The sequence below is a fragment of the Mirounga angustirostris genome, unplaced genomic scaffold (assembly GCF_029215605.1).
Source record: "Mirounga angustirostris isolate CCGP_5_RB_7025 unplaced genomic scaffold, mMirAng1.0.hap1 SCAF_16, whole genome shotgun sequence".
Taxonomy (NCBI): domain Eukaryota; kingdom Metazoa; phylum Chordata; class Mammalia; order Carnivora; family Phocidae; genus Mirounga; species Mirounga angustirostris.
Genome location: NW_026991724.1, coordinates 9,298,937 through 9,313,824, shown reverse-complemented (window position 1 = coordinate 9,313,824; position 14,888 = coordinate 9,298,937). Strand labels below are relative to the sequence as shown.

At 47.3% G+C, this 14,888-nt stretch overlaps 1 protein-coding gene across 5 annotated transcripts in view; it reads left to right on the top strand.

The window, feature by feature from the left end:
* The window catches only part of WWOX (WW domain containing oxidoreductase), a 945,663-nt gene that overhangs the window by 325,263 nt on the left and 605,512 nt on the right, over window positions 1-14,888 (top strand). The window contains exon 9 of one of the 5 annotated variants that reach the window (XM_064580419.1): window positions 1,889-4,608. The exons of the other annotated variants lie outside the window; for them this stretch is intronic. Within the exon in view, the coding sequence (XP_064436489.1) occupies window positions 1,889-1,927 (39 nt within the window). The 3' untranslated portion in view covers window positions 1,928-4,608. Of the gene's footprint in view, window positions 1-1,888; window positions 4,609-14,888 lie in introns of those variants that run through there. 5 annotated transcript variants of the gene reach the window in all.

Below are 14,888 nucleotides of genomic sequence, written 5' to 3'. Positions count from 1 at the left end.
ATTAATCATTACAGTAAGACTTATTAGCTGCATTTATATCTGCGTGTTATCCACAATTGACTTGTACTCTAATAATCACGCATACTTAAGCAGAAGTTGGGTTTTACACCACAATTTAATAATTATCAAGGTGAAAAACAACAGTATTTGTGTGCAGAAGTGGAGGCAGGGCTTTAAAGGTTGGGCTCGCTCAGCAGATTGTTACTTTTACTTTTCTTAGGTAAAATAGACAGTTATTCCCCCAAAAAATGACACATAGGAAGTGGACCAAATTCTGTCAGCCTCAAAGAAATGATCGAGTTTGCTGAAGCTGTCCTGGCATCAGGGTTCTGGAAGATGGATGGGGGCAGAGAGGGCAGAATTTGAAGGGTCTCCATTTCTCGAATAGCCGCCTCCTGGGGGGTAGTCTTTCCACTGGCTTTTTAGGGTGCCCGCTTCCCCCCACACAGCTCGTGTGCCTGTAGGAGACCCGTGCTCCACTCTGCCCCCCGGTGAGGTTGACCACCCCAGCACCCCAGCACAGACGTGCAAAATAGCAGCTGAGTGGGGCTGCCTTACACCCAAGCGTGCCCCACAAAGTAAGCTGGGGCAACTATGGGAAGACTCCATGCGGGTTCCCAAGCAGAAGGGAAACAAGTCAACTGAATTTAGAGCTTGGGGCTACATGCACTTCTTAAAAAATAAATTTTATTGTTTAGAGCAGTTTTAGTCTCAGAGCAAACTTGAGTGGCTGGTGCAGAGAGTTCCCACATACCCTGTGTCCCCACACACGCACAACCTCCCTCAGCTGCACGCTGTAACCAGACTGTAACAGTTTTGTTAAACACTGTCTCTTGGGGAGCGGATGGCAAATTATGACTTTGCATCGGGCCTGCCTGACTGGGCCATTCCTGACACCTCGGTGTCGCCCCGCCTCGGGTTTCTCTCTGGGGGTGGGATTCTCTTAGGCTCTTTCCACTTGATCCTCCCTAGAAGCCAAACCCCCTTTCTTCCTCCCATTTGGCTGGAAAGTCATTTTGCCTCACCGCATGATTTTTCTACTTCATAAATCCTCCTTCCAAGCATTATTCAACAGCCTGCTAAATTAATATATACGGTGTTCTTTCGGTAACGGTGAGCGGGGCCTGTCTTGCGGCGTGCATTTGTTCAGCTGCGTTGAAAGCGCGCTGCCCACTGCGTGAAGGACATCTGCTCACAGGCGAGCAGTTGTGCTTCTGATGCGGGGCAGCACCTTCGCCTCGAAGCCGGCTCCAGATGAAAGAACAGACTGCCACGGAGCCGCTTTCCTGAGGATCCCTCTCCCCAGCGTGGGGCTTCATACATTATTGAGAGCAAACCTACTTGCCCCCGCTACTCCTCATGCACTTACGTTGCCAACCTTATTCAGAATGTCAGCATGGATCACTTTCCTACAAAGGCATAACGGGCCAGCCAGGAAGCTCCAGCAGATCAGTTATTTACAGTGTTTAATTATCATCATACAGACTTATTAAACTTCTTGGTTACCTCGGAGCCCGAGTAGCTGCCGTAAAGAGCTTGCTAAACTTTGAACAAGAGACGTTTCACTGGAAAACCAAAGCCCCTCGTGAATGCGGCTTCCGTGTGTCCCGCGTCTCGGCTGGGGAGAGGGGTCCGTGGCTGTGCTGGCAAGCGGCTGACAACCGGCTCTCGCGGAGGGCGGCCGGCTCGGATTGTCAGCGTTCGCTGCCGACCGCCGCGTACGGGCGCCACGCGCGACAGGAAGTTACGGGACGTGGCGGTGCGCGTCCGCGCCGTTCCGTGTACGCCCTGCGGTTACCGCACTGCGCAGACGCGGTAGACACAAGGGCGCGCTGTGATCCCTCGCAGGGATTGCGTTTTCAGCGTTTCTTGCTTTGTTTTCTCCTAGAGCTTACCTGATCCTGAGTTCACGTCCTTCAGCGTCTAACGGTGGGCGTGTCCGACAACCCGTTCCTCGGATTCCTGGAGATGTAGCAGGTGGCCCTCTGGAGTCGGTCAGATCCGGCTGCAGCGCACCCGTGTGTTTGACTGACTGCCAGTTTTAAATTGCATCCGGGTTCGGGTGAAGTTCCTGATCTGCTCCTAATTCAGGCTCATTCCGTACAGGGCATCCCTGCACCATTTTCCGCTGGGGTGTGACGAGCCGGTTGGCATGCTGCTAAGTGTCCTCGACAGCAAGCAGACACATGTACCCTGACTGGTACATCCCAGACGATTCTGTTGTACTGATATTGAGGACAACAGTATTTTGCCAGAAGCTGTAACAAGATGATTCTGTAACAACAGCACGGTGACACCAGACTGTGTTTTGCAATTTTCTTTAATATTTATGCTGGATAAATAATTTATCCCCCCTTTTTTTCCCAGGTTTTTTTTTTTTTTTTTTTCCCCATCCCGAACATGTTGATATAGACAGGTGCTAGGTTTCCCTGAATGACTAAAGCAAGGATGTGGTTATTCTTCTCCCCCGCCCCCAAAACAGATGCGTCAGCAGAGCTGAGCCTCGGGGAATTGTTGGCACAACTCTGCATCCCATCTACTAATCCGAACTAATGAGATCTATTAAGGACCAGCCCACACGTTTGCATATCATTAATATGATATCTTTGCATGGCATTAGGACATCAGGACCACCATTAGCTCAGGTTTTGGAAAACTCAAAGTCATGGCTGGCCTGTTAGCTGACAGTTCCTGCAGAAGCTCCTGGTAGCCTGGGTGCCTTTTCAACCTCAGCAGTGTTGACATTCAGTGCCGGATCATTCTTTGTTGTGGGCTTCTGTTCTATGCATGTTAGGATGTGTAGCAGTATTCCTGTCCTGTGTCCATTACACACTAGTAGCAACCCCTCTTTCCAAGTAGGGATAACCAAAAATGCCCCCAGATATTGCCAAATGCCCTCTGGCGGGAGGAAGGCAAAACACGCGTTCTAGAGCCATTGTTCCTAACTATTTAGAGTGTTCAGGAAAGGGAAAGTAGAGATTGTCTCATTGCGTTTAACCCATTTCCAGGAACCTCTAGCCCCGCAAATGACTAGAATTAGGAATAAAGTAACTTTATGTCACCAAATCAACTTGTGCCCAGGGGACCTAGACTGGAGGGAGAAAAGCAGTGTTTCTACTCGGGCCACTAGCCCACATCCCCCAGGTTCCATCAGAAGTGCGGACATGATCAGAAAAGGGCCCTGCAGAGTGGGTGGAGCTGGCCATTTCTTTCTCAGAGTGCTGCTCACTCTGGTGTCTGAGCTCTGGAGTACATAGCTCTCTCCCTGCGGCCTTGGGAGTGTGCCTTGTGGAGCTTCCTGCTGCCCTTGGCTGGGATGGAGGGGAAATGGGAAAGGATGCTCCTTATCCCGATATCCTTCAAGTTGACACAGTCTCAGCAGTTAGTGCAGAATGGATTTTGGGATTGCTCTGTGGATTCTCCAAGCTCTCTCCCAGGAGCAGAGCAAATTTTGACAGCTGGACTCTGGTGGCACCGTTCATATCCTAGTCTAGGGGAAAGGTGCCCCTGGAATTGCGCCATGTTTCACCTGCACAGTGGTGCCCGTTTTCCCATCCCAGGAGGGCTGAGATTGAACATTTCCTGGGTTTTCCTCTGCAGACGTAGGGCTTTCTGGTTTTCCAGCTGAATCTGCCGGTATGGCATCTGAACATGATGGGATCCATTCCTTGCTGGCCCTGCCTTGCCCCTGGATCCTCAGGTAGCTGCTCCGAGAGCCTCTGGAGCTGCTGTGGGGGTCGCTTTGGGAATCCTGTGCTCATCTGGCAGCATCTGAGACAGTGAGTGTGATGAAATAGGGCAAGTTGTGAGTCAGGCAAATGCTGGAATGTTCCTTGTGGGTCACTTAGGAGCACTTGACTTCACCTTTCTGAGTGTTAGTTTCCCCAGCTGTTAAGTGGACATAAGGATGTCTCCATGGCAGAGTAGCTGGGTGATCAGGTTAAATAATGAACGTTCACATCCTTCTCAGCTGTGTTCCACAGGAGGCCTTGGGTAAACGATCCCCACTGCTGCTGTTCTGTTGGTCTTACTACCATTGGACGTTCCCTCACCTGTTGGCACCAGGCTGCCTTGACCCCCCCCCCCCAGTAGGACAGAAGATCTCCCCTAAATCCTGTGGTGAGTGGGCCCTTTCAGAAACAGTTAAAGAGATCAGTGATTATCTGCTTACCTTTCTGGCTGAGACGAGATTTCATGCTTGTTACTAGTGGATCAATAGCAAAAGTACATTCTGTTATGTTTTCCTAGGAGTCATTAATCGTGCCCAGCCTCAGTTTCCCTACCTGCGAGGCGAGTCTAACCAGGATGATAATGAAGCTAGGTCAGGTGAGGTTGGCGGTCACACATGACAGTGGGCCGCTACGTGAGCGCATGTGTTCTTTCCATGCCCCCGGGCTGGTGGCGGTCACTCAACGTGGACTAATGAACTGCTGCGCCGAGGGCGTTTTCTGTCTTCGGTTGGCCAGATATCCAAGCTGGAGCCCTCACTCTGTGAACCTGGTAACATTACATTTCAGTATCTACAAAATGCCGTTTGTGAGAAAGCAGTAGGGAGGTTTCTGAGTTCTTTTCTTCTAACCACTTCTCCAGTGACGCTTGAAGTTTCATTCCTCCCTTGGAAGAAATCAAGTATGTATGCATGCATGTGTGTAACGTGTGTGTGTTACATGTTTGAATATCTAAACTGAATCCAGAAAGGACTAGTATTTCCGAAAAGTTCTAACTCTGGTTCTTTGCGAGCGCACAGCCCTGCTCTCCAGGGTAAAAGACTCAGATGGAAATGACGGTGGGCTGAGCACCCAAACTGGGGCTTGTGATGATGGGAAGGTGCCATCCTGGGGTCCTCACGACATGGAAGGGGAGTTCAGGGATCCTTGGAACAGGTTGTGTGCTATGTGAGACCACGGTGCTGGCTGGAGCCCTTGTCACCAAAGCTGCTGATACCAAAGGGTGTATCATTGGTGTGGGTAGCAGTCGTTGGAGAAGGGGGAGCTCACAGATAGTCGGATGATTTTAATGTTTATATTCCGCTGGGGTAAGCTCTAACAAAGACCCATCATTTCCCAGATAACCAATTCTTTTAAAAGAACATCTGTTGAAACTGGCAATTTACATTCTTCTTAAAATACAGAGCGACATAATTAACCCTCTGGGGAGACTAATATTAGTTTATTAGAGACAATTTCTAGTTCTGTTTATTTTTACACTAAACGCTTTGTTCAGATTGGGGAAAAAAATTTTTTTTTTTGGTTACGGTGTGGGTGTGCTTTTATTTTGGGTTGACTTTTCCATATCAAGGACACACAAGGTAAATAGCTAGGTGATAATATGTGGTCACAGTGATCATCAGCCGTGAACGAATAGAAGCATGCTGAAAGTACTTGATAGTGTGTGACATGTTAATAACTTGGCATTATACTAATGTTCAGGGCTAATTAGTCTCTCTTAAAGTGACCTGGTCTGTTATTAATGTGCATGTATTTGTGTGGTTCCCTTTGTCTTCAGTCACCACATTGGGCTCCTTTGGCTCTCACAACTGGTGGAATTGTCTTGTGCTCATCGCTGTCATGCCTATAAATTGATTTACACTCTCCACAAGAAGATCCTGAACGCTCAGTTGTTCCCAACACTGGACTAGTTTCAGACTTCTGGCTTATGTGGGCAGAGGAGAGATAAGACAGGGCCTTTTGACATTGTGTAGAGGCCAAATGAAACGGAAGCCCCTCTAATAGTTCAGATGTCCTTCTTTGAATTGGAAAGCACCCACTGGAACATCCAACCATTTTGCCCTCAGTTCCGTATCCTGCAGCAAAGTATGATGACTCCTCAAGTATGGGGATTCCTTACCAAGTAACCTTCTACTTCTCTTCCCCAATATAAGCACTCAGATACTCCGTGAACTCAGTGGCTCAGAACGTTCCCCCATCACCATTTGCCCTACTGCCAAACAGGACTCATTAAAAGAGCTCATAAAACTACTACGAGCCCATGCAAAAGAGTCGTTGTGAACTCCTTGGCTTGGTTCACGAATCCCTTACCTGGCCCCAGGCACCTGCTGCAGCCCCCTTTCCTTCCCCTTCCTTCCACTGGCCAACTTGGTGCCTCAGCCAACCTGAGCTAAGGTCACCAGGCTGACTCATTGGTGCTAGCTGTGCCCTCGCCCCGGTCTCACCCTGTCTGTTGGCAAACTCCTGTCCATCCTTCAGAACCCAGTTATTGGCATCATATCTTCCATGAAGCCTTCCCAGAGCTTTACTCGCCTAGACAACTGGTCACCCCCTCCCTGGTGCTACCCTGACACAGTGGGTACAGCCCTGCCATGCTTGTCCAGGCACACAGTCATCTTCCCCACCGCATGACTCGCTCCTTGGCAAAAAGGATTGGGCCTTATTCCATTTCTAACCCTGGCCAGGCACCTACTAGGTGCTCAGTGAACAATAGTTGAATTTAATTCTCTCCCTTCCCTCATGTTGATCTGTGTTTAAGATCTAATGGTGCTCAGTGCCTTGTTTTCTATGAAGTATAAGAGGGTGCATTGCATGTATGTGGGAGTGATTACAGAATCCAATCAAACTCGGAATCACTGACTCACACCTGGAGTTTCTTTATTTGCAAGCTGGAAGATGAGGGCTGAATTTGAAACCCCAGGAGAAAATGTAAGCATATGAAGAAGTGATTTTGAATAACAGTCATTTGGTGGGGGGGGTGGAGCACCAGATGCCTCTGGAGACCCAAGCACCCCGCCCCCCTCACCCCCCCCAGCCATTGTGCTTCCTTTCCATCTTTCACTGAGATGCTGCATCCCACTTGCTGTTGGTTAACACCATCACCTGGCTGTCTCCCTGCAACTGGATCATCTGAGTGTAGCAAGTGATACTTCCCCAAAGCACAGAACGGGAAGGCTTGAGCCCAGGGTCAGTAGAAATGGAAAGAGGCACCTGTTATCAGCCACACAGTCATGAAGAAAACATGTCTTCTGAAGGTGTATGTGTCCTCCCATTGAGTCATTTATTTCTTGTTTCTTTTTTATCCACTAGCCATTGGGCAAATTGACCGATGATATTGTCCACTGGAGGGACCACCTCGGTGACCGTTTAGCAGTTAAGCCTGTTCCTGTCACTCCCTTGCCTCACCTTAATCATCATATATAAAACCCAGTGTGTTGAAATCAAATATATTCAACGTCCAATCCACGTTGGGTTGATTTTGTATAACATAAGAGTGCTTGGCTACATCTAGAACCATGACAGAGAGCAAGAGATGGGCTCTGACCTTTGACCTCGGGGTCATAGCCCAAGATTTATTACTAGGAGGTGTTTACAGGATTCATGTTCCCTTATTACCTCCCAAGTGCGACTGGATTTATGTTGAGATTTTCTTTATATATTGGCTTAGGGAAATTTTATTGTGGTATTTATGGGCCCTGAATGATTTGCAGTAACTTACAGAGTTATAATTCAGGAGGTAATTGGTTCTGAGAGAATATGCATCATCATATCAAAATGTGTTTTTTTCCCTCAGTTTGTAATCTTTTGACAAATAACCAGGAACTTTATCCCTCATATGTTGAACACTTGTGTGCTGTGAGTATGGGAATGGTGAGTACGCGGTGTGCACGCATTGGTGTCCCAAGTCCTGTACCCGTGACAGACATCAGTAATCAGTCCTGCTCAGCAGGCTGCTCTAAGTAACCATTACTAATCACATGGAGTCAGTGTGGGAGATACTCCTTATCTACGATCCTAGCAAAGTGATGCTTTGATAAAAGCATCCCAGTTCTTCCTGCAGAGTACAGACTGGCCCCCTGTGCAGTGGTCTGGTCACACCTTTGGGAATCTGATTCCCAGTGATGTTTTCCTGTCAGAACTTGGCCTTCCTTCTGGAAGATGTCTGAAAAACTTTGAACCAGTTAACTAATGGAATAATATAAGTTTCCTATTTCCCTTGTCTGCCCAGGTCTGGTGCTCATTCTCCAGCCATAAGAAAATGTCCTATGTTAAGCATTTGCATATTGAAACAGGTGGCTAGCATTGTTCTGGTCTGGAAGCTTCCCTGGAACAGTAAGGGTTCATTGCAAGATCCATTGCAGCGGCAAGCTTACCCAGTTCATTGGAAGTATAATTTGGTTTACACATGTGACGTTTCAGGAACATATCTGTTACATCAAGCTATGTCCACTGCTGTGGGTAATTGATGCATGTGTTCATTATTTCCTTTTATAGCAGACAAGAACAATTGCATTAGGTCATTCTTGCCACAGTGTCAGTTGGCTTATTTGTAAAGTATCTTTGGGGTGTTTAAAGAGAATCATTTGTTTTATGAGTTCTCATTAATGACATGACAATGAAAAACCACATAATAAATACAGCTAACACCTTATATGCATATACGTATTTAATACATGGCACCTTTTCTGCGCATTTTACATAAATTAACCCCTTGACACGATCCTATCCCCATTTTTGATATGAGAACATTGAGGCACATAGAAAGTAAGTAACAAGGCCAAGAGCATGCACCCTGTAAAGTCTGTGTCCTTACCCACTGCATGGTGAGTGGCCATCCTTAATTTCCTCACCCTTTGTGTAGATGAATGGCACACTTTCTTATTGAGCAGGGCCTGGATTTCTGGCTTTTATGGTGATTGGAAGGCCACAGAATTGGGAACCAGAGGCTTAGGGGAGGTCTGGAACTCAAGGCCAAGTCTTTCATTTTGCATTTTGGATGGATTGATAAATAAACATGAAAGGGACATAAAGCAATAAGCAAACAAAAGAAAACAAAGCCAGCAACAAATAACTTTTCTGCTTCTTGCAAAGTCTTTTGTTGGGCAGAAGCCCTGCAAAGACCTTTCTGATGCAAAGGCCAGGAGTCTTGTGTGTGAGCCTCACACATGTGCTTTGCCTGGAAATAACCTCATCTCCTGGGTTTGCAGGGTCATGGTTTAATGGGCTGTACATCAGTGGCTTTTTGAGGAAAAGAAACTGAAGGCTTGGCCATAGGTCCTTGAGTCAGCACATTGAACTTTTCATCAATTAGCTCCTCCCCCCATCTTTATGGTATGGCTTTTCCTGTAATTGCAGTCAGGATCCTATAGCTGGAGGAAGGCCTGTCAATTGAGTGAGAGGCTGATGTCCATTGCATGGTGACAGCCGATTCTGAGGGTTTTAGGCCCGTCCTTAGAGAGGCTTGTTATTTCCTCCTTAGGTACTTTGCCCCAACTCAGTTCACCACCATCTCATGGACGGAGGTGTCTTTATTCCGTGGCTGAGCCCAGGAGATCAGGCCTCTTGGACATGACATATTGCAAAGTAGAGATGTTTCATTGATTTGTATTGTTTTTAATTAAAAATCATTTTTTAAATATGCATCTGTGTACACACAGGAAAAGGTCTGGAAAGATGAGCAGCGGACTGTTGATCAGGCCGTACCCCCGGGGAGTGGGGCTTGGGTAGGAAGCCATAGGAAAATGATCATGGTTTACTGTAGACCAATGTGTCCTCGATTTTTTTTTTTAATGAACATGGATTACTTTCATAATTTCAAATTACTTTGTAGTTAAAAAATCAAAATCAATACACGGTTCTCAGAAATTCCCTAGGAGAGGAGGGGTTAAATGGGAAACCACAAACTCTTCTAAACCCCTGATGGGGTGTCTTAAGCTGAATTACGGATTTTCATTTTGTGTCTCATAATTTTTGGCCAATTAGAGCTCATACTTCTTTTGGACTCTTTTCCACAGGGTGTGATTCAGCTTCCCTGGTCACCCGTCCTCCCCTTGCCCCCCGCCGTTCCCCATCTTGTTTTTCTTCAGATTCCCAGAGTCCTCAATGCTAGTCCCATCCACCCGTCACCCCTTTTGACTGCTGGAAACACGATGTCTCTCCTCAGAAGGGTTAGGAATACTCTCTCCCATTCATTTGTCCTTTCCCTGTTGCTGAAAAAAAAATCAAGCACGTTTGTAGTTAATCGTTGGTGTTCTGCCTTATTAAAGTCCCATACAAATAAGGGGCACGTTGGCAAAGCAGATGCCAAGGTGTCCTGTGGTATTCAACACCCACTGGAGAATTTCATATCTGTGGCGAATGGAGAGTGGTGTTTAAGAGACGAATCCTGTCTGTTGGCAGGTGGTTGGCATAGACTGTGGGCCCGGTTCACTCACCCGGCCACACTCATAACCTGAGGGAGGCCTGTACGTCTCTGCAACCGCTGCATTTTCCGTGGGCGTGTTGTGACAGATGGGTTTGTCCATCTTGCTCCCTCTCGGGCACGTGGGCGTTAAAGGTGAGGACATGAGCTACACACGCCAAGTCTCAGGTTTTCTACTGACAGAGGCCTCTCAGGACCATATTGCTGACAACACGCTACATCAGGCCACAACAGTGGCTTTCATTTTGCACCATGGGATTGTGTTGGCTGTCCCCAAGGGGGCTGAGGAGCTCGGGCCCGAGACTTGGCCATTTCGCTCTAGCCACCCCCCCCCCCCACCTTCCTCTGGGCCATCTTCGCAGAAGGAGAGAGGTTGCTGCTGACCACAGACGTCCTCACTCACCAGCTGTCTCCCTCCCAGCTCTGTCAAGCCACTGAGAAGGAGAATGTTTAAGTACTCAGAAGTCAAAGGGGCTGAATTTTGCCAAGAACGATGTTAATAGGAAACTTGGGAAGAAGGCGTGGTCAGGAAAGAGTGTGCAGGGTGCTGTGGGCACATCAGGTGCTAAGGCCCAAAGCTCCCTGTGTGAATCAGCCTTTCACCTTGGCATCCAGTGACCGTCGACCCCGGCCAGGTAGCTGCTGCTCAGGCTCGGGGTGTGGGTGACTGGGGACACACCGAGGCATACGCACTGGGGAATCGGGACCATGCGGCTCCCTGAAGCTGTAGATCCATAAGAAGAGCCCATCTTTTGCTCTGACAACAGGTTTTCTTTCGACATTATTCAGAATGTGTTCCTTTCTGAGATTTTTTTTTTTCTGTTTTGTATTGGACTTTATTTTTTAGGGCAGTTTTAGTGTGAGTGACAGGTTCAGAGATTTCCCTTATATAACCCCTGGCCCACAAATGCACTGCCTTCCTTACGATCAGCATCCCCACCAGAGTGGTTAGGATCGATGACTCGTTCTTAAGTTATAACCAGGGCTGGACTCCCGTCACCTGTAAAACCTTACCATTGCTCCTGGCCATTAGGAGAAACCTCGGGCAAAGGCAACTGGTTCTCAGGTCTGAGTTTATAAGCTCTGCATTCATGAAGTCAAATAAGTTCGAGCTATGGGTCTGTTTGGGTTTATACCAATGGCAGTGATTGTTGAATAGTGAATGGGCGTTAGGCTAATTGGTGTGTTAGCCGGAAGAGTGTGTTTATATTGCTCCTCCCACACCTTATGGTATGTTTGATAAATACTTGTGTGATTGGATCTAAGCATTTTTCACGATGAGCGAGTGTCCCACGGTGTGAATGCTCAGGACCACGTTATGGGGACAGTGGCTGGGCCCAGAGATGTCACCCTTAGCTGATTTTCACCAAGGCTGTGTTGTTTTATGCCCCTTCACCTTCCCCTCCACCCCCTGAAAAAAAATTCAAAGGCAGACTATATACTAGAGGTACTAAAACTTAGGAAAAACATATTTTTCGGGGAATTTGACATTTTTAAGGAAATCATCAAGGTTGTCAACATAAAGGGGAAAAAAAGAACTTGGTTAGGCTTTCTGTCGTGTACTTTGTGGTTTAGTCTCATTACTAGGTAAACATCCTTCTGTCACTCATGGGGCCAACCCTTCTGCTTTGGGAGCTAATGGGGCACGGGCTGGAGGAGGCCCGGCTTTGCCCCACCTCCGGGCAGGGTTGCCAGGAAACACGGCTCTTCCCGACTCCCCGTGCGCTGCGCACAAAGTGTATGATGAAAGAAAGCCTTTCGCACTGGGAGGCACTACCTATGATGCTGGGGCCGCGAATGAGGCAGAGGCCCAGAAAGGCCTGAGCACGTTTGCCCTAAGGGGAAATTAGTGACCCACAAAAATTGGGAGCTCTTCATGATAAGAAAAATTCACAAGGGCTGTTACGTTGTTTTACTGATGCAGTGAAAAAAGCACAGAGGTGTTTGTTTTTGGCGATCCTACATCCTTTTTCCCTCAGATAGACACACAGCCTCCCCAGTTGCATCCCCTTTGTTGGCATTGAGCGATAAGCACAATAATGATGGAGTTAAGACTGACTATTACAAAGGCTAAAGGAAAGATTCGGAGGACTTTTAGTCTATTAACTATATGAGACTTCTTAATAGTTTGGCTTAAGGCAAAAATGATTTTATTCTTGTTTCATCCTCGATGAGTCAATAATTAACCGAGTTTGATTAAAACTGAATTTTACTAAGTATGAAAACCATCTGGGCTTTTGTCCTTCCATGTGAAAAATAGTGAGCGTCCTTGTCTCTTAGTAGTTCGAGGTGTCCAGTCTGGGGGGTGAGACTCATTGGGATTGCTCTGCTTGGGGCAGGCCACAAGCCACACACTGTTTTCCATCTCGACTTGCTTCTGACTGAGATTTAGCACAGTACATGGCACCGTCTTTCGGGATGGGCTTGGCTCATGGAGAACCCCTGGCTGTCTCCCAGCCCCTTTGGAATAGTCTCTATTTTTGTTCCTTTCGGCCCCTGTTTTGCCTCTTCACTTTTCACCTTCCTTAACCTTTCTAAATGACCGGGGGTGGGGAGGGGGAGGACTCATGGGGATTTCCTGTATTTGGTAACCAGCAGAGACTGCAGGTCACTAAGTGTTGCCTCTGGGTCCATGATGCTTGCTTCCGGAAGGGCTCCGTGCATGGTGGCCCAGAGCTCCTTGGCCAGCAACCATCAGTGCATTACTCGTAACTCCTATGCATTTGACTTTTTCTCCCACCAGGTTTCGTCTCTTCAAGAGTAAGGACTGGGTTTTATTTATTTATTTTTTTACCTGTGGCTCCAGTATCCAGCACAGGGCTTGACACAAGCCAATGTAAACTACATCTATGGAATGAACTAGTGAAAAAAATAAGCTCAAGGCAACGTGGGTCCCTTTGTCTCTGGATGCTGAGAACTTGAATTTCGTGCCATGGGGCCCCTCCCTTACATTCCATCTTTATGTGCTATAAATAGATATTCCTGCTCCTGGCTAACTAGGATTAAGTAGTACCAAATGCTCCTCACCATTTCGAGGCCTCTCTGCTTTGAGTCATTTAGAAAGGAGGCACAGGGGCGGATGGGGGAGGAAGTGGGCCGGAACCTGGTTTCTGCACCCAGGGAAAGAAAAACAAAACAAAACAACAAACCAGGAACACAGGCAGGAATGATGATGAACACACGTTGAGGGCTTTGGCGTGTGATGCCAGGGTGGGAGCCCACGTTGGACCAAGGGGGACGTTTCAGTGCAGGTTTGTCAGCCTAGGTATGCTACGGCTTCGATGCAGGGCAGTACTAATTGCATGATTGTGTGTGCAGTGGGGGAAAGACGGGTCTTTAAAAAAAAGTATGGATCGCTTGGCATTTACTGTGGGTGTTAAGTCTGCGTTCCACTTGCCAAGATTAAATTAAATCGTCCCCACTGCTGTTCAGTCTTACTCTGCACAAAGCATACCCATCCTTTCTGTCCTTCTTTCTCCCTTCATCTTTTTTTTTTTTTTTTTTTTTTTAAACACACTGTATGCTGCCTCCCTGAGTCGACCATGGTAGGATCTCACCACATCGAGCAAACCGTGGCAAGATGTGCCAGGCACATGCTGTTGGAACACCTGCCTGAGACACCTGAGCATTTTTGTGTGACCGGGGGTGGGTAGACGACTCGTTGCAATTTACAAAATGGGGGGCTCAGCTTGGGTGTCATCTTGATTATTTCTGAACAGCCTTCCAGCTGGACTAGTTTTCGGGAACACATGTATGTTTGTGCTGGAAGCCCCAGTAATATCATTTAATCCAAAAGCTTTTTTCTACGATGAATTATTCAGGCAATGTTTTCCAAAATTGCCATTGATCAGTACAGACCCGGAGAGAGAGCTTGTACAGCAACGCGTGTGCTGGGCTTGCTCGGGGTCGGTATTTTCTGGCTCAAAGTAGTTCCAAAAGAGAGAATTCAAAGCCAGTGTGTTTCTTTCTCTGGGCAGTGAGTGATGCAGGTACCACACTCAGGTTTACTAATGTTTAGCTTGGATTAAAACCCAGCCCGGGAAAAGGGAAATATGTGTAGCCTTGCTGGGGTGGAGGTGGGGGGAGGCTTTTATCCTTAGGCACTCACTCCATAGTGAAGAATGTTGGGTGAGACACAGGGTCAGCTGAGTGCTAGTGATTGAGGTTCTCAGTTAATGCCCACACAATTCTGAACTTTGAACATAAACACTCTCCCCTAGACACAAACTTTGGGTCTTTTTTTTTTTTTTTTTTTGGTTTTGGGTTTTGGGTTTAGTATCATGAAATGTCTCTTGGAACAGTGCCTACCTGTTGTAAAAAAGCAGACAAGTTGGTTCAGATGTCTTTGTTTGTGTAAATACTTCGGCGTTATTTGCGAAAATCGTCCAGGATGACCACGTCCCACCTGCTGGGGCCACATGTAGACACATCTGTGGGGTTTTAGATGCGAACATGGAAGAATGGGAAGAAACAGAAAGCAGACTTCCCAGCTTTCTCTTTTCAGTGGACTCTGGCTTTTTTGCTGGCTTTCTCCCGGCCAGTGGTCCTCAGCTTTGGCTGTGCATTCGAATCACCTGGGAAATTCTTTAGACATAGTGATGCCCCAGGGTAATTAAATCCAGATCTCTGGTGGGTGAGGATGTTGCTCTTTTTCTTATTTTTTGGTTGGGTGGGGGGCGGTGAGGGCTGAAAAACTCCTGCAATCCAAAGTGCCTCATCATCAGATTTTGGGATCTGGG